Source organism: Bombina bombina, chromosome 5, assembly GCF_027579735.1.
Source record: "Bombina bombina isolate aBomBom1 chromosome 5, aBomBom1.pri, whole genome shotgun sequence".
Classification (NCBI taxonomy): Eukaryota; Metazoa; Chordata; class Amphibia; order Anura; family Bombinatoridae; genus Bombina; species Bombina bombina.
In genome coordinates, this window is record NC_069503.1 from 11,747,114 (window position 1) to 11,766,727 (window position 19,614).

The 19,614-nt window shown below is 37.1% G+C and overlaps 1 protein-coding gene across 3 annotated transcripts in view; it reads left to right on the forward strand.

The window, feature by feature from the left end:
* NOS3 (nitric oxide synthase 3) overlaps positions 1-19,614 on the forward strand; it is a 720,543-nt gene that overhangs the window by 384,637 nt on the left and 316,292 nt on the right. For all 3 annotated transcript variants that reach the window (XR_008402467.1, XM_053713262.1, XM_053713263.1), the window contains exons 15-16: positions 12,919-13,035; positions 13,247-13,421. Coding sequence is in view for 2 of the 3 variants with exons in the window: in XM_053713262.1 (XP_053569237.1) it covers positions 12,919-13,035; positions 13,247-13,421 (292 nt within the window). In the remaining variant the exon portion in view is untranslated. The remainder of the gene's footprint in view (positions 1-12,918; positions 13,036-13,246; positions 13,422-19,614) is intronic.

The window sequence follows — 19,614 nt, forward strand, 5'->3', positions numbered from 1 at the left end:
TGTATATGAATAAACATTTATGTATATAAACATATTAACACACACATATATGTATATGAATAAATATGTATATATATAAACATACTAACACACAAATATATATGTATATGAATAAATATGTATGTATATAAACATACTAACACACAAATATATATGTATATGAATAAATATGTATGTATATAAACATATTAACACACATATATATGTATATGAATAAATATTAGTGTATATAAACATATTAACACACAAATATATATGTATATGAATAAATATGTATGTATATAAACATATTAACATACATATATATGTATATGAATAAATATTTGTGTGTATATAAACATATTAACACATATATATATGTATATGAATAAATATTAGTGTATATAAACATATTAACACACATATATATGTATATGAATAAATATGTATGTATATAAACATATTAACACACACATATATGTATATGAATAAATATGTATGTATATAAACATATTAACACACACATATATGTATATGAATAAATATGTATGTATATAAACATATTAACACAAATATATATGTATATGAATAAATATGTATGTATATAAACATATTAACACACACATATATGTATATGAATAAATATTAGTGTATATAAACATATTAACACACATATATATGTATATGAATAAATATTTATGTATATAAACATATTAACACAAATATATATGTATATGAATAAATATTTATGTGTATATAAACATATTAACACACATATATATGTATATGAATAAATATGTATGTATATAAACATATTAACACACATATATATGTATATGAATAAATATTAGCGTATATAAACATATTAACACACACATATATGTATATGAATAAATATTTATGTGTATATAAACATACTAACACACATATATATGTATATGAATAAATATTTATGTATATAAACATATTAACACAAATATATATGTATATGAATAAATATGTATGTATATAAACATATTAACACAAATATATATGTATATGAATAAATATTTATGTATATAAACATATTAACACACATATATATGTATATGAATAAATATTAGTGTATATAAACATATTAACAGACATATATATGTATATGAATAAATATGTATTATATAAACATATTAACACACAAATATATATGTATATCAATAAATATGTATTATATAAACATATTAACACACATATATATGTATATGAATAAATATGTATGTATATAAACATATTAACACACATATATATGAATAAATATTTGTGTGTATATAAACATAGTAACACACATATATATTTATATGAATAAATATGTATGTATATAAACATATTAACACACATATATATGAATATGAATAAATATTAGTGTATATAAACATACTAACACACACATATATGTATATGAATAAATATGTATGTATATAAACATATTAACACACAAATATATATGTATATGAATAAATATGTATGTATATAAACATATTAACACACATATATATGTATATGAATAAATATTAGTGTATATAAACATATTAACACACAAATATATATAATATTAAATAATCCCAGCCAATGAGTCTTAGTATTGAATATAACAAAGTATTTTAATGCTTACACATCATGTCATACACAATCTGACATTGCGTAAAAAAAAGGAGGAAACCAAAGATGCACTCACACTGATCCACACGAAACCCCATCCACCAATCCACACATCTGCACTCAACATTCATAAGACATTTTTTTTGTATAATAGTATCACTGCATGAGGATATTGAAAAATGATACTAGTAAAAAAGAAAAGAGTTTGTTAGTAATTTGTATCCAGTATGGTTGAAAAGTTAATGACACAAAGTCATTACAGTTGAATCCGGGTATGTAATCTTATGTGGTTATGAAGTCCGGATAGTTATAACATGCAATGTCCTGTGACAGAATCAGGATGCTGATGGATACTAGTAATGTTAGAAGTCCGTGTTATAATGGACTTATAACATGCAATGTCTGTGATGGATACTAGTAATGTTAGAACTATCCGGACTTCATAACCACATGTCAGCCTGTTGTTATACACACATATATATGTATATAAACATATTAACACACACATATATATGTATATTAATAAATATTTGTGTGTATAAACATAGTAACACATATATATATATATGTATATGAATAAATATTAGTGTATATAAACATAGTAACACATATATATGTATATGAATAAATATTTATGTATATAAACATAGTAACACACATATATATGTATATGAATAAATATTTGTGTGTATAAACATAGTAACACATATATATATGTATATGAATAAATATTTGTGTATATAAACATAGTAACACACATATATATGTATATGAATAAATATTTGTGTATATAAACATAGTAACACACATATATATGTATATGAATAAATATTTGTGTATATAAACATAGTAACACACATATATATGTATATGAATAAATATTAGTGTATATAAACATATTAACACACATATATATGTATATGAATAAATATTTATGTGTATATAAACATATTAACACACATATATATGTATATGAATAAATATTTGTGTATATAAACATATTAACACACATATATATGTATATGAATAAATATTTGTGTATATAAACATATTAACACACATATATATGTATATGAATAAATATTTGGGTGTATAAACATATTAACACACATATATATGTATATGAATATATATTTATGTGTATATTTCTCTTACTTGGTGTATCCAGTCCACGGTTTCATCCTTACTTGTGGGATATTCTCAATCCCTACAGGAAGTGGCAAAGAGAGCACACAGCAAAGCTGTCCATATAGCTCCCCCTCAGGCTCCGCCCCCCCAGTCATTCTCTTTGCCGCTCTAACAAGTAGCATCTCCACGGGAGGGTAAAGAGTATGTGGTGTTAGATTTGTAGTTTTTATTTCTTCAGTCAAGAGTTTGTTATTTTAAAATAGTGTCGGTTTGTACTATTTACTCTGAGGCAGAAAGTGATGAAGATTTCTGCTGAGAGGAAAAAGATTTTAGCATGTTGTAACTAAAATCCACTGCTGTTCCCACACAGGACTGTTGAGTACCGGAGAACTTCAGTTGGGGGGAACAGTTTGCAGACTTAACTGCTTAAGGTATGCTCAGTCATTTTTTCTAACAAGACCCGGTAATGCTAGAAGACTGATAGAGATCCCCATGTGGGAAGGTAAGCCATTTTCTGAGACGCAGTATAGAAGGATGGCTTCAGTTAAGGGCTTAAATACTGGTAGACACTGTGATGGGCTAAATCGATTACTTTATTAGGGTAATCTTATATTTGTTCAAGTGTTTTAGACGTTGGGAACACTTTTGGGGTTTTTATTATGCCTGGCATATTGTAAGACACCTAATCTGACTCAGGAAGGCCCCATAACTCCGGAATGAAGAGGGAGGGGGCCTCATTTTCGCGCCTCAGTTGCGCAGTTGTTTTGCAAGGCAGCTTCATGCAGCTTCACGTGTAGAGTCCTGAGAGTGCAGGAGGACTTCAGGGAGGCTTATATTCTTCTACAAATAACCCAAAAGGAAGGTAGGGCCACAGCAAGGACTGTGGCACCGTGCTGTAGTGTGTTAAACCGGTAGTTTACTTCAATTGGCTCCGGTTTGGGCAATAAGGGGTTAATTAATTTGAAAATTTGTGTGCAATCATTTCAAAGCATTGGGATCATGTGGTGAAAATTTCATAAAGATCGGATGTTTTTTGGTGATTTGGTAAAAAAGTGTGTGCTTTTTATTATTTAAAGGCACAGTAACGTTTTTTCAAAAAGTGAATTTTACTGTATTGTAGTGCTGTCTAAGTCTGTCAAACATGTCTGAGTCTTCAGATAGACCTTGTTCTTTATGTTTAAAAGCCATGGCGGTACCCCCATTGCATTTATGTTTAAAGTGTGCTAAAACATCTAAGCATTTTAAAGACCATGCAGTGACACTTAAAAATGTAGCCCAAGATGATTCCTTAACGGAGGGTAATGAGGATAGTCCTTCTTCCTCTCCCCATGTGTCGACACCAGTTAAGCCCGCGCAAGCGATGCCTAGTACCTCTAGCGCATCGACCCCTATTACTTTACAACAATTAGCAGCAGTAATGGATAATTCCCTTGCAGCATTTTTATCCAAACTGCCAGGTTTTCCAAAAAAGCGCGATAGCTCAGTTTTAAACACAGAGGATGAGCAATCAGAAGCTTTGGATGAGTTATCTGTAGTACCCTCACAACACTCAGAGTTAGCAGTGAGGGACAGTCTGTCTGAAGGAGAAATTTCTGACACAGGAAAAGTTTCTCAGCGGGCAGAGTCAGATTCCTTAGTGTTTAAATTCAAGCTGGAACACCTCCGCGTCCTGCTTAAGGAGGTTTTAGCTACGCTGGATGATTGTGACCCCATGGTGGTCCCAGAAAAATTGTGTAAAATGGACAGGTTTTAGAGGTCCCTGTATACACTGAGGCATTTCCGATCCCAAAGAGGGTGGCGGATATTGTGACTAAGGAGTAGGAGAGACCAGGTGTACCCTTTGTTCCCCCCCCCTATCTTTAAGAAAATGTTCCCCATAAACGACACCAGACAGGACGCGTGGCAGACGGTCCCTAAGGTAGAGGGAGCTGTTTCAACACTTGCTAAGCGTACAACTATACCAATAGAGGACAGTTGTGTTTTCAAAGATCCTATGGATAAAAAATTGGAAGGATTGCTGAAGAAAATTTTTGTTCAGCAAGGTTTTCTGCTTCAACCAATTGCCTGCATTATTCCGGTAACTACTGCAGCGGCATTTTGGTTTGAGGCTCTGGAGGAGTCGCTCCAGAGGGAGACCTCATACGACAAGATCATGGATAGAATTCATGCTTTAAAGCTGGCTAATTCTTTTATCACTGATGCCGCTTTCCAATTAGCTAAGTTAGCGGCGAAAAACTCAGGTTTTGCCATCATGGCGCGAAGAGCGTTTTGGCTCAAATCGTGGTTGGCGGATGTGTCGTCCAAAACGAAACTGTTAAATATTTCTTTCAAGGGGAAAACCCTATTCGGCCCAGAGCTGAAAGAAATTATTTCGGATATCACTGGGGGAAAGGGCCATGCCCTTCCACAAGATAGGCAGTTTAAGGCCAAAAACAAGGCTAATTTTCGCTCCTTTCGCAACTTCAGGAGCGGACCTGCTGCAACCTCTGCTGCCGCAAAGCAAGATAATGCTTCACAGCCCAAAGCAACCTGGAAACCCTTGCAGGGCTGGAATAAGGGTAAACAGGCCAAGAAGCTTGCTCCTGCTACCAAGACAGCATGAAGGGGTAGCCCCCGATCCGGGATCGGATCTAGTAGGGGGCAGACTTTCTCTCTTTGCTCAGGCTTGGGCAAGAGATGTTCCAGATCCCTGGGCATTAGAAATAGTTGCTCAGGGGTACCTTCTAGAATTCAAGGATTCTCCCCCAAGGGGAAGGTTCCACATTTCTCGTTTGTCTTCAGACCAAACAAAGAAACAGGCGTTCTTACGCTGTGTAGAAGATTTACTAAAAATGGGAGTGATACACCCAGTTCCAATTGCAGAACAAGGACTGGGTTTTTACTCAAACCTGTTTGTAGTTCCCAAAAAGGAAGGAACTTTCAGGCCAATCCTGGATCTAAAAATTCTAAACAAATTCCTCAGAGTTCCGTCTTTCAAGATGGAAACCATTCGGACAATCTTGCCGATGATCCAGGAAGGTCAATATATGACTATTGTGGATCTAAAGGATGCGTACCTACATATTCCTATCCACAAAGATCACCATCAGTTCCTAAGGTACGCCTTTCTGGACAAACATTACCAGTTCGTGGCCCTTCCTTTCGTGTTGGCCACCGCTCCCAGAATTTTCACAAAGGTGTTAGGGTCCCTTCTGGCGGTACTAAGACCGCGGGGCATTGCAGTAGCACCTTACCTAGACGACATCTTAATACATGCGTCGTCTTTTCACAGAGCCAAGGCTCATACGGACATTGTCCTGGCCTTTCTAAGGTCTCATGGGTGGAAGGTGAACGTAGAAAAGAGTTCTCTGTCCCCGCTCACAAGGGTTCCCTTCCTGGGAACACTAATAGACTCGGTAGAAATGAAAATCTTTCTGTCAGAGGTCAGGAAGTCAAAACTGTTGAATACTTGCCGAGTTCTTCATTCCATTCCTCGGCCTTCTGTGGCTCAGTGCATGGAGGTAATCGGTTTAATGGTTGCGGCAATGGATGTAGTCCCCTTTGCCCGAATTCATCTCAGACCACTGCAACTGTGCATGCTCAAACAGTGGAATGGGGATTATGCAGATTTGTCTCCTCAAATACAAATGGACCAGAAAACCAGAGACTCTCTTCTCTGGTGGTTGTCTCAGGATCACCTGTCTCAGGGAATGAGTTTCCGCAGACCGGAGTGGATCATTGTCACAACCGTTGCCAGTCTGTTAGGTTGGGGTGCGGTCTGGGACTCCCTGAAAGCTCAGGGTCTATGGTCTCGGGAAGAATCTCTTCTCCCGATAAACATTTTGGAACTGAGAGCGATATTCAATATGCTCCAGGCGTGGCCTCAACTAGCGGAGGCCAAATTCATCAGATTTCAGTCGGACAACATCACGACTGTAGCGTACATCAATCATCAGGGAGGAACAAAGAGTTCCCTAGCAATGAAGGAAGTATCCAAGATCACTCCTGCCATCTATCTGCAATTCACATCCCAGGGGTAGACAACTGGGAGGCGGATTTTCTAAGTCGTCAGACTTTCCATCCGGGGGAGTGGGAACTCCACCCAGAGGTTTTTGCTCAGCTGACCCAGCTATGGGGCATTCCAGAATTGGATCTGATGGCATCCCGTCAGAACACCAAACTTCCCCTTTACGGATCCAGATCCAGGGATCCCAAGGCGGCATTGATAGATGCATTAATAGCGCCTTGGTCATTCAGTCTAGCTTATGTCTTTCCACCGTTTCCTCTTCTCCCTCGGCTAGTAGCCAGAATCAAACAGGAGAAGGCTTTGGTAATTTTGATAGCACCTGCGTGGCCACGCAGGACTTGGTATGCAGACCTAGTGGACATGTCATTGGTCACACCATGGAAACTGCCATCGAGGCAGGATCTTCTAATTCAAGGTCCTTTCAAGCATCCAAATCTAGTTTCTCTGCAACTGACTGCTTGGAGATTGAACGCTTAATCCTAGCTAAGCGTGGTTTCTCTGAATCAGTTATAGATACTCTGATACAGGCCAGAAAGCCTGTCACCAGGAAAATTTACCATAAGATATGGCGCAAATATCTTTGTTGGTGTGAATCTAAGGGTTACTCGTGGAGTAAGGTTAGGATTCCTAGGATATTGTCTTTTCTCCAAGAAGGATTGGAGAAAGGTCTGTCAGCTAGTTCCTTAAAGGGACAGATATCTGCTCTGTCTATTCTGTTACATAAGCGTCTGGCAGCCGTGCCAGATGTACAAGCGTTTGTACAGGCGTAAGTCAGAATCAAGCCTGTTTACAAGCCTGTGGCTCCTCCATGGAGTCTAAATTTAGTTCTTTCAGTTCTTCAAGGGGTTCCGTTTGAACCTTTGCATTCCATAGATATTAAGTTATTACCTTGGAAAGTTTTGTTTTTAGTAGCCATTTCTTCTGCTCGAAGAGTTTCTGAATTGTCTGCTTTGCAGTGTGATTCACCCTATCTGGTGTTCCATGCAGATAAGGTTGTTTTGCGTACCAAACCTGGTTTTCTTCCAAAAGTGGTTTCTAATAAGAATATTAACCAGGAAATCATTGTTCCTTCTCTGTGTCCTAATCCAGTTTCTAGGAAGGAATGGCTTTTACACAATCTTGACGTGGTTCGTGCTTTAAAATTCTATTTAAAAGCAACTAAAGATTTCAGACAAACATCATCCTTGTTTGTTGTCTATTCTGGTAAGAGGAGAGGTCAGAAAGCGACTGCTACCTCTCTTTCCTTCTGGCTGAAAAGCATCATCAGATTGGCTTATGAGACTGCTGGACAGCAGCCTCCTGAACGAATTACAGCTCATTCCACCAGAGCTGTGGCTTCCACATGGGCTTTCAAGAATGAGGCTTCTGTTGAACAGATTTGTAAGGCAGCGACTTGGTCTTCACTGCATACATTCGCCAAATTTTACAAATTCGATACTTTTGCTTCTTCGGAGGCTATTTTTGGGAGAAAGGTTTTGCAAGCAGTGGTGCCTTCCGTTTTGGTTACCTGACTTGTTCCCTCCCTTTATCCGTGTCCTAAAGCTTTGGTATTGGTATCCCACAAGTAAGGATGAAACCTTAAAAAACAGAATTTATGCTTACCTGATAAATTACTTTCTCTTACGGTGTATCCAGTCCACGGCCCGCCCTGACAATTCGGTCAGGTTCAAATTTAATTTTTAAAATAACTACAGTCACCACTACACCCTATGGTTCTCCTTTTTCTCCTAACCGTCGGTCGAATGACTGGGGGGGTGGAGCCTGAGGGGAGCTATATGGACAGCTTTGCTGTGTGCTCTCTTTGCCACTTCCTGTAGGGATTGAGAATATCCCACAAGTAAGGATGAAACCGTGGACTGGATACACCGTAAGAGAAAGTAATTTATCAGGTAAGCATAAATTATGTTTTTGAATGAGTGAGCGTAAGTGGAAAGAGTAGTTCGGTCTCCAGGGTCCGACAAGAGCAGCCATCACGGTATACAGGAAGAATAAAAGAAGAGAAATAGGGGCATATTTAATAAGCTCTGTGTGGAGCTTGATGCCCCTTGTTTCGCCGGCTCGCCAGAAACAGAAGTTACGAAGCAGTGGTCTAAAGACCGCTGCTCCATGACTTGTCCGCCTGCTCTGAGGTCGCGGATAGAAATCGGGTTGATTGACAACCCCTGCTAGGGACCGATTGGACGCAAATCTACAGGGGATGGCATTGCACCAGCATTTCACAAGGACTGCTGGTGCAATAATAAATACCAACAGAGTATGCTGTCTGCATTTATCGATGTGCGGCAGACATGATAAGCTACTTTGTTTCATGTCTGCTCGCACAATGATAAATATGCCCCATAGTCTGTAAAACGTCACAAAAATAACTTAGTAAGTATCATTATAGCAACGGGACAAGGCTGAAGTATGTAGTGACCCCTCTATAAGTATTAGACTATTACAAAAATAACTTAGTACAGTAATACTCAATCGTACATGAGACATAAGTATCATTATAACAACGAGACAAGGCTGAAGTATGTAGTGACCCCTCTATAAGTATTAGACTATTACAAAAATAACGTAGTACAGTAATACTCAATCGTACATGAGACGTAAGTATCATTATAACAACGGGACAAGGCTGAAGTATGTAGTGACCCCTCTATAAGTATTAGACTATTACAAAAATAACTTAGTACAGTAATACTCAATCGTACATGAGACGTAAGTATCATTATAGCAACGGGACAAGGCTGATGTATGTAGTGACCCCTCTATAAGTATTAGACTATTACAAAAATAACTTAGTACAGTAATACTCAATCGTTCATGAGACGTAAGTATCATTATAGCAACGGGACAAGGCTGAAGTATGTAGTGACCCCTCTATAAGTATTAGACTATTACAAAAATAACTTAGTACAGTAATACGCAATCGTACATGAGACGTAAGTATCATTATAACAACTGGACAAGGCTGAAGTATGTAGTGACCCCTCTATAAGTATTAGACTATTACAAAAATAACTTAGTACAGTAATACTCAATCGTACATGAGAAGTAAGTATCATTATAGCAACGGGACAAGGCTGAAGTATGTAGTGACCCCTCTATAAGTATTAGACTATTACAAAAATAACTTAGTACAGTAATACTCAATCGTACATGAGACGTAAGTATCATTATAACAACGGGACAAGGCTGAAGTATGTAGTGACCCCTCTATAAGTATTAGACTATTACAAAAATAACTTAGTACAGTAATACTCAATCGTACATGAGACGTAAATATCATTATAACAACGGGACAAGGCTGAAGTATGTAGTGACCCCTCTATAAGTATTAGACTATTACAAAAATAACTTAGTACAGTAATACTCAATCGTACATGAGACGTAAGTATCATTATAACAACGGGACAAGGCTGAAGTATGTAGTGACCCCTCTATAAGTATTAGACTATTACAAAAATTACTTAGTACAGTAATACTCAATCGTACATGAGACGTAAATATCATTATAACAGCGGGTCAAGGCTGAAGTATGTAGTGACCCCTCTATAAGTATTAGACTATTACAAAAATACCCTTTATCGTGTAGTCAGTAAAGAACTAAACTGTCAGTAGTTATTTGTTATAATAATTAAAGTAAACTGTAACTGGTGCACATTTCTTAGACTTTGTCTTAATATGCAAAAGTAACTTCATAACTAATAATTTGTAGCTAAAGGCTTTGGTATTGCCATTAAGTCATTTTCATAGCCTTGTTACTGTGATACACAAATGCTAATGTAACCTTTATCTCTTCTAAAACACAACTAGAGTATAACCTTTATCTACTTATATTTGTATAGAGTTGTATGTGTTTAACACAACTAATACATTATAGAAGCAAAAGGAATAAAGAGTATTATTCATGTGTAGTCCCCTAAAAGCATCCAATAAGGATCTGTCTCAGAAACAGTGGAGAAAGAATAAGTTATTGACAGTTGTTTCTGTAATCATAAAGCACTCCGGCACTCTACAAATAACCGATAATAATCATAAAGCAAGGAGACATAACTGTGATCATTTAGCGGAGAAGTAACTGTGATCATTTAGAGGAGACGTAACTGATCATTTAGAGGAGACGTAACTGATCATTTAGAGGAGACGTAACTGATCATTTAGAGGAGACGTAACTGATCATTTAGAGGAGACGTAACTGATCATTTAGAGGAGACGTAACTGTGATCATTTAGAGGAGACGTAACTGTGATCATTTAGAGGAGACGTAACTGTGATCATTTAGAGGAGACGTAACTGTGATCATTTAGAGGAGTCGTAACTGTGATCATTTAGAGGAGTCGTAACTGTGATCATTTAGAGGAGTCGTAACTGTGATCATTTAGAGGAGTCGTAACTGTGATCATTTAGAGGAGTCGTAACTGTGATCATTTAGAGGAGACGTAACTGTGATCATTTAGAGGAGACGTAACTGTGATCATTTAGAGGAGACGTAACTGTGATCATTTAGAGGAGACATAACTGTGATCATTTAGAGGAGTCGTAACTGTGATCATTTAGAGGAGACGTAACTGTGATCATTTAGAGGAGACGTAACTGTGATCATTTAGAGGAGACGTAACTGTGATCATTTAGAGGAGACGTAACTGTGATCATTTAGAGGAGACGTAACTGTGATCATTTAGAGGAGTCGTAACTGTGATCATTTAGAGGAGACGTAACTGTGATCATTTAGAGGAGACGTAACTGTGATCATTTAGAGGAGACGTAACTGTGATCATTTAGAGGAGACATAACTGTGATCATTTAGAGGAGTCGTAACTGTGATCATTTAGAGGAGACGTAACTGTGATCATTTAGAGGAGACGTAACTGTGATCATTTAGAGGAGACGTAACTGTGATCATTTAGAGGAGACGTAACTGTGATCATTTAGAGGAGTCGTAACTGTGATCATTTAGAGGAGACGTAACTGTGATCATTTAGAGTAGTCGTAACTGTGATCATTTAGAGGAGACGTAACTGTGATCATTTAGAGGAGACGTAACTGTGATCATTTAGAGGAGACGTAACTGTGATCATTTAGAGGAGACGTAACTGTGATCATTTAGAGGAGACGTAACTGTGATCATTTAGAGGAGTCGTAACTGTGATCATTTAGAGGAGTCGTAACTGTGATCATTTAGAGGAGTCGTAACTGTGATCATTTAGAGGAGTCGTAACTGTGATCATTTAGAGGAGTCGTAACTGTGATCATTTAGAGGAGTCGTAACTGTGATCATTTAGAGGAGTCGTAACTGTGATCATTTAGAGGAGTCGTAACTGTGATCATTTAGAGGAGACGTAACTGTGATCATTTAGAGGAGACGTAACTGTGATCATTTAGAGGAGTCGTAACTGTGATCATTTAGAGGAGACGTAACTGTGATCATTTAGAGGAGACGTAACTGATCATTTAGAGGAGACGTAACTGTGATCATTTAGAGGAGACGTAACTGTGATCATTTAGAGGAGACGTAACTGATCATTTAGAGGAGACGTAACTGATCATTTAGAGGAGACGTAACTGTGATCATTTAGAGGAGACGTAACTGTGATCATTTAGAGTAGACGTAACTGTGATCATTTAGAGGAGACGTAACTGTGATCATTTAGAGGAGACGTAACTGTGATCATTTAGAGGAGACGTAACTGTGATCATTTAGAGGAGACGTAACTGTGATCATTTAGAGGAGACGTAACTGTGATCATTTAGAGGAGACGTAACTGTGATCATTTAGAGGAGACGTAACTGTGATCATTTAGAGGAGACGTAACTGTGATCATTTAGAGGAGTCGTAACTGTGATCATTTAGAGGAGACGTAACGGTGATCATTTAGAGGAGACGTAACGGTGATCATTTAGAGGAGACGTAACTGTGATCATTTAGAGGAGATGGAATTGTGTTAATTTACAGTAAACATAACCTTGTTCATTTACTTCATTATAACAGTATGGTCTGCAGTCAACGATCCCAATACTAATAGATTTTCAGCAACTGTTGTGTTAGTGTATGAAGTGTTCATTGCAATATTGACCATTAGAATCAGGACAACATTGGCATTAGATGGAGCTGAAGCCTATGCTGCTTTTTCATGACTTTTAGAGTAACAAGGTTAATTCAGCATCATCATTTGTTGTAGGAGCTACAAGACTCGGTTCAACAGTGTTTCTCAGACAGACCTGCTTGTCACCTCCTGGAAAAAAAAAAGAAAGGAATCCAGTAATACAGACAGCGCGGGCCCCCTTGGCACACTTCGGTATGTAGTGTCAATATAAAGTTATTAAAGGTAATGTGTTTCCTAACTAACAGCAAATGATCACTTGCTCATCATACTGTGTCATGGAGATATTTCTTACTTTTGCACCTGCAGTTCACAATGCTAATAACTGTCTCTGTCTCACTGTTCTCATAATACTACAGTGGCTTGGTTACTCCATCATATGTTAATGTTCTCTGTTTGACTTCAGGTTCTCAGTCTTTGGGCTGGGTTCCCGAGCCTACCCCCATTTTTGTGCTTTTGGACATGCTGTAGACACTCGGTTGGAGGAACTTGGTGGTGAACGTATCTTAGAGATGGGGGAGGGGGATGAACTGTGTGGACAAGAGGATTCCTTTCGAGCTTGGGCCAAAGCAGTATTCAAGGTGAGCAATCTACTGATTGTAGATTTTTATTTTGGTACAGAGCAGTAACATGTGAGAATTAGGCGTGTAGGTTTGTAAATATATAATGTTTACTTATAAATAGAGAGGTTACCTTTAATGTCTTAGAAATAATAATAATATATATGCATATGAGTTATCTTATATGTGTGATGTATCTTGTCTCCTGAGATCTTTACAGTAACTGTCTATGTTTGTCAACCATGTTTCCCTTACCCACTATCAGAGAGGCAGAAGACAGTTGACCAAGCCAGGGAATGCAGAGAGCGCCACAGGCTCCCAGTCAGTTTTATTTGCGGTATCAGTATTTGCTCTTAAGTTTCTTTTTTGGCTGCACAGAAGCTTCTAAGCAAGAAAATAGACCAATGGGCATTTGTATAAAGATATACAGTAATTACTGTACTCATTTTTCAATGAATATACAGAAATATTAGTTATTTTGAAGATCCAAATCCACCTTCTGACTTAGTTGTTCCTTGCTCTCCAGTTTAATGTGGTGGGGTTTTTTTTTTAAACCTGTAGCAGAGAGATCAAGTGCAAGTTTACTAAGTGTGTGTTTGGAAGTCAAGTCTCCCTCTACTCTTCTCTGTATATTTGTCCAGGTTCAATTTATCTCCTATAATCTGTATATTCCCTCCTTTACCTGCTCTCCTATAATCTCTATAGTACCCCCTGATTTACCTGCTCTCCAATAATCTGTATATAACCCCCTGATTTACCTGTTCTCCTATAATCTCTATATTACCCCCTGATTTACCTGATCTCCAATAATCTGTATATAACCCCCTGAATTACCTGTTCTCCTATAATCTCTATATTACCCCCTGATTTACCTGCTCTCCTATAATCTGTATATAAACCCCCTGATTTACCTGATCTCCTATAATCTGTATATAAACCCCCTGATTTACCTGCTCTACTATAATTTGTATATTATCCTCTGATTTACCTGCTCTCCTATAATCTGTATATAAACCCCCTGATTTACCTGCTCTCCTATAATCTGTATATTACCCCCTGATTTACCTGCTCTCCTATAATCTGTATACAAACCCCCTGATTTACCTGCTCTCCTATAATCTGTATATTACCCTCTGATTTACCTGCTCTCCTATAATCTCTATATAAACCCCCTGATTTACCTGCTCTCCTATATTTCTGTATATTACCCCCTGATTTACCTGCTCTCCTATATTTCTGTATATTACCCCCTGATTTACCTGCTCTCCTATATTTCTGTATATTACCCTCTGATTTACCTGCTCTCCTATAATCTGTATATTACCCTCTGATTTACCTGCTTTCCTATAATCTCTATATAAACCCCCTGATTTACCTGTTCTCCTATATTTCTGTATATTACCCCCTGATTTACCTGCTCTCCTATATTTCTGTATATTACCCCCTGATTTACCTGCTCTCCTATAATATTTATATTACCCCTGATTTACCTGCTCTCCTATAATCTGTATATAAACCCCCTGATTTACCTGCTCTCCTATATTTCTGTATATTACCCCCTGATTTACCTGCTCTCCTATAATCTGTATATCACCCCCGATTTACCTAATCTCCTATAATCTGTATATAACACCCTGATTTTCCTGCTCTCATATAATCTGTATATAACCCCCTGATTTACCTGATCTCCTATAATCTGTATATAACACCCTGATTTACCTATTCTCATATAATCTGTATAGAAACCCCCTTATTTACCTGCTCTCCTATATTTCTGTATATAACCCCCTGATTTACCCGTTTTCCTATAATCTTTATATTACCCCCTGATTTACCTGCTCTCCTATAATCTGTATATTACCACCTGATTTACCTGATCTCATATAATCTGTATATTAGCCCCTGATTTACCTGCTCTCCTATAATCTGTATATTATCTCCTGATTTACCTGTTCTCCTATAATCTGTATATTACCCCTGATTTACCTGTTCTCCTATAATCTGTATATTACCCCCTGATTTACCTGCTCTCCTATAATCTGTATATTACCCCCTGATTTACCTGTTCTCCTATAATCTGTATATTACCCCTTGATTTACCTGCTCTCCTATAATCTGTATATTACCCTCTGATTTACCTGATCTCCTATAATCTGTATATTTCCCCTTGATTTACCTGCTCTCCTATAATCTGTATATTACCCCCTGATTTACCTGATCTCCTATAATCTGTATATTACCCCCTGATTTACCTGTTCTCCTATAATCTGTATATTACCTCCTGATTTACCTGCTCTCCTATATTTCTGTATATTACCTCCTGATTTACCTGCTCTCCTATAATCTGTATATTACCCCCTGATTTACCTGTTCTCCTATAATCTGTATATTACCCCTTGATTTACCTGCTCTCCTATAATCTGTATATTACCCCCTGATTTACCTGCTCTCCTATAATCTGTATATTACCCCCTGATTTACCTGTTCTCCTATAATCTGTATATTAGTCCCTGATTTACCTGCTCTCCTATAATCTGTATATTACCTCCTGATTTACCTGCTCTCCTATAATCTGTATATTACCCCATGATTTACCTGCTCTCCTATAATCTGTATATTAGCCCCTGATTTACCTGCTCTCCTATAATCTGTAAATTACCCCATGATTTACCTGCTCTCCTATAATCTGTATATTACCCCCTGATTTACCTGCTCTCCTATAATCTGTATATTATCTCCTGATTTACCTGCTCTCCTATAATCTGTATATTACCCCCTGATTTGCCTGCTCTCCTATAATCTGTATATTACCCCCTGATTTGCCTGCTCTCCTATAATCTGTATATTACCCCCTGATTTGCCTGCTCTCCTATAATCTGTATATTACCCCCTGATTTACCTGTTCTCCTATAATCTGTATGTCACCCCCTGATTTACCTGTTCTCCTATAATCTGTATATTACCTCCTGATTTACCTGCTCTCCTATATTTCTGTATATTACCTCCTGATTTACCTGCTCTCCTATAGTCTGTATATTACCCCTTGATTTACCTGTTCTCCTATAATCTGTATATTACCCCCGATTTACCTGCTCTCCTATAATCTGTATATTACCCCTTGATTTACCTGTTCTCCTATAATCTGTATATTACCCCTGATTTACCTGATCTCCTATAATCTGTATATTACCCCCTGATTTACCTGCTCTCCTATAATCTGTATATTATCTCCTGATTTACCTGCTCTCCTATAATCTGTATATTACCCCCTGATTTACCTGCTCTCCTATAATCTGTATATTATCTCCTGATTTACCTGCTCTCCTATAATCTGTATATTACCCCCTGATTTACATGTTCTCCTATAATCTGTATATTACCCCTGATTTACCTGTTCTCCTATAATCTGTATATTACCCCTGATTTACCTGTTCTCCTATAATCTGTATATTACCCCTGATTTACCTGCTCTCCTATAGTCTGTATATTACCCCTTGATTTACCTGTTCTCCTATAATCTGTATATTACCCCCTGATTTACCTGCTCTCCTATAATCTGTATATTATCTCCTGATTTACCTGCTCTCCTATAATCTGTATATTACCCCCTGATTTACCTGCTCTCCTATAATCTGTATATTACCCCCTGATTTACCTGCTCTCCTATAATCTGTATATTACCCCCTGATTTACCTGCTCTCCTATAATCTGTATATTACCCCCTGATTTACCTGCTCTCCTATAATCTGTATATTACCCCCTGATTTACCTGTTCTCCTATAATCTGTATATTACCCCTGATTTACCTGCTCTCCTATAATCTGTATATTATCTCCTGATTTACCTGCTCTCCTATAATCTGTATATTACCCCTTGATTTACCTGTTCTCCTATAATCTGTATATTACCCCTGATTTACCTGCTCTCCTATAATCTGTATATTACCCCCTGATTTACCTGCTCTCCTATAATCTGTATATTACCCCTTGATTTACCTGCTCTCCTATATTTCTGTATATTACCCCTTGATTTACCTGCTCTCCTATAATCTGTATATTACCTCCTGATTTACCTGCTCTCCTATAATCTGTATATTACCCCCGATTTACCTGCTCTCCTATAATCTGTATATTACCCCCTGATTTACCTGCTCTCCTATAATCTGTATATTACCCCCTGATTTGCCTGCTCTCCTATAATCTGTATATTACCCTCTGATTTACCTGCTCTCCTATAATCTGTATATAACCCCCTGATTTACCTGCTCTCCTATAATCTGTATATTACCCCCTGATTTACCTGCTCTCCTATAATCTGTATATTATCTCCTGATTTACCTGCTCTCCTATAATCTGTATATTACCCCCTGATTTACCTGTTCTCCTATAATCTGTATATTATCTCCTGATTTACCTGCTCTCCTATAATCTGTATATTACCCCCTGATTTACCTGTTCTCCTATAATCTGTATATTATCTCCTGATTTACCTGTTCTCCTATAATCTGTATATTACCCCCTGATTTACCTGTTCTCCTATATTTCTGTATATTACCCCCTGATTTACCTGCTCTCCTATAATCTGTATATTACCCCCTGATTTACCTGTTCTCCTATAATCTGTATATTACCCCCTGATTTACCTGTTCTCCTATATTTCTGTATATTACCCCCTGATTTACCTGCTCTCCTATAATCTGTATATTACCCCTGATTTACCTGCTCTCCTATAATCTGTATATTACCCCCTGATTTACCTGTTCTCCTATAATCTGTATATTATCTCCTGATTTACCTGTTCTCCTATAATCTGTATATTAGCCCCTGATTTACCTGTTCTCCTATAATCTGTATATTACCCCTGATTTACCTGCTCTCCTATAATCTGTATATTACCCCCTGATTTACCTGCTCTCCTATAATCTGTATATTACCCCCTGATTTACCTGCTCTCCTATAATCTGTATATTACCCTCTGATTTACCTGATCTCCTATAATCTGTATATTACCCCTGATTTACCTGTTTTCCTATAATCTGTATATTACCCCCTGATTTACCTGCTCTCCTATAATCTGTATATTAGCCCCTGATTTACCTGTTCTCCTATAATCTGTATATTATCTCCTGATTTACCTGCTCTCCTATAATCTGTATATTACCCCTGATTTACCTGCTCTCCTATAATCTGTATATTATCTCCTGATTTACCTGTTCTCCTATAATCTGTATATTACCCCTGATTTACCTGTTCTCCTATAATCTGTATATTACCCCTGATTTACCTGCTCTCCTATAATCTGTATATTATCTCCTGATTTACCTGTTCTCCTATAATCTGTATATTACCCTCTGATTTACCTGATCTCCTATAATCTGTATATTACCCCCTGATTTACCTGCTCTCCTATAATCTGTATATTATCTCCTGATTTACCTGTTCTCCTATAATCTGTATATTACCCTCTGATTTACCTGATCTCCTATATTTCTGTATATTACCCCCCTGATTTACCTGCTCTCCTATATTTCTGTATATTACCCCCTGATTTACCTGCTCTCCTATAATATTTATATTACCCCTGATTTACCTGCTCTCCTATAATCTGTATATAAACCCCCTGATTTACCTGCTCTCCTATATTTCTGTATATTACCCCCTGATTTACCTGCTCTCCTATAATCTGTATATCACCCCCGATTTACCTAATCTCCTATAATCTGTATATAACACCCTGATTTTCCTGCTCTCATATAATCTGTATATAACCCCCTGATTTACCTGATCTCCTATAATCTGTATATAACACCCTGATTTACCTATTCTCATATAATCTGTATAGAAACCCCCTTATTTACCTGCTCTCCTATATTTCTGTATATAACCCCCTGATTTACCCGTTTTCCTATAATCTTTATATTACCCCCTGATTTACCTGCTCTCCTATAATCTGTATATTAGCCCCTGATTTACCTGCTCTCCTATAATCTGTATATTATCTCCTGATTTACCTGTTCTCCTATAATCTGTATATTACCCCTGATTTACCTGTTCTCCTATAATCTGTATATTACCCCCTGATTTACCTGCTCTCCTATAATCTGTATATTACCCCCTGATTTACCTGTTCTCCTATAATCTGTATATTACCCCTTGATTTACCTGCTCTCCTATAATCTGTATATTACCCTCTGATTTACCTGATCTCCTATAAT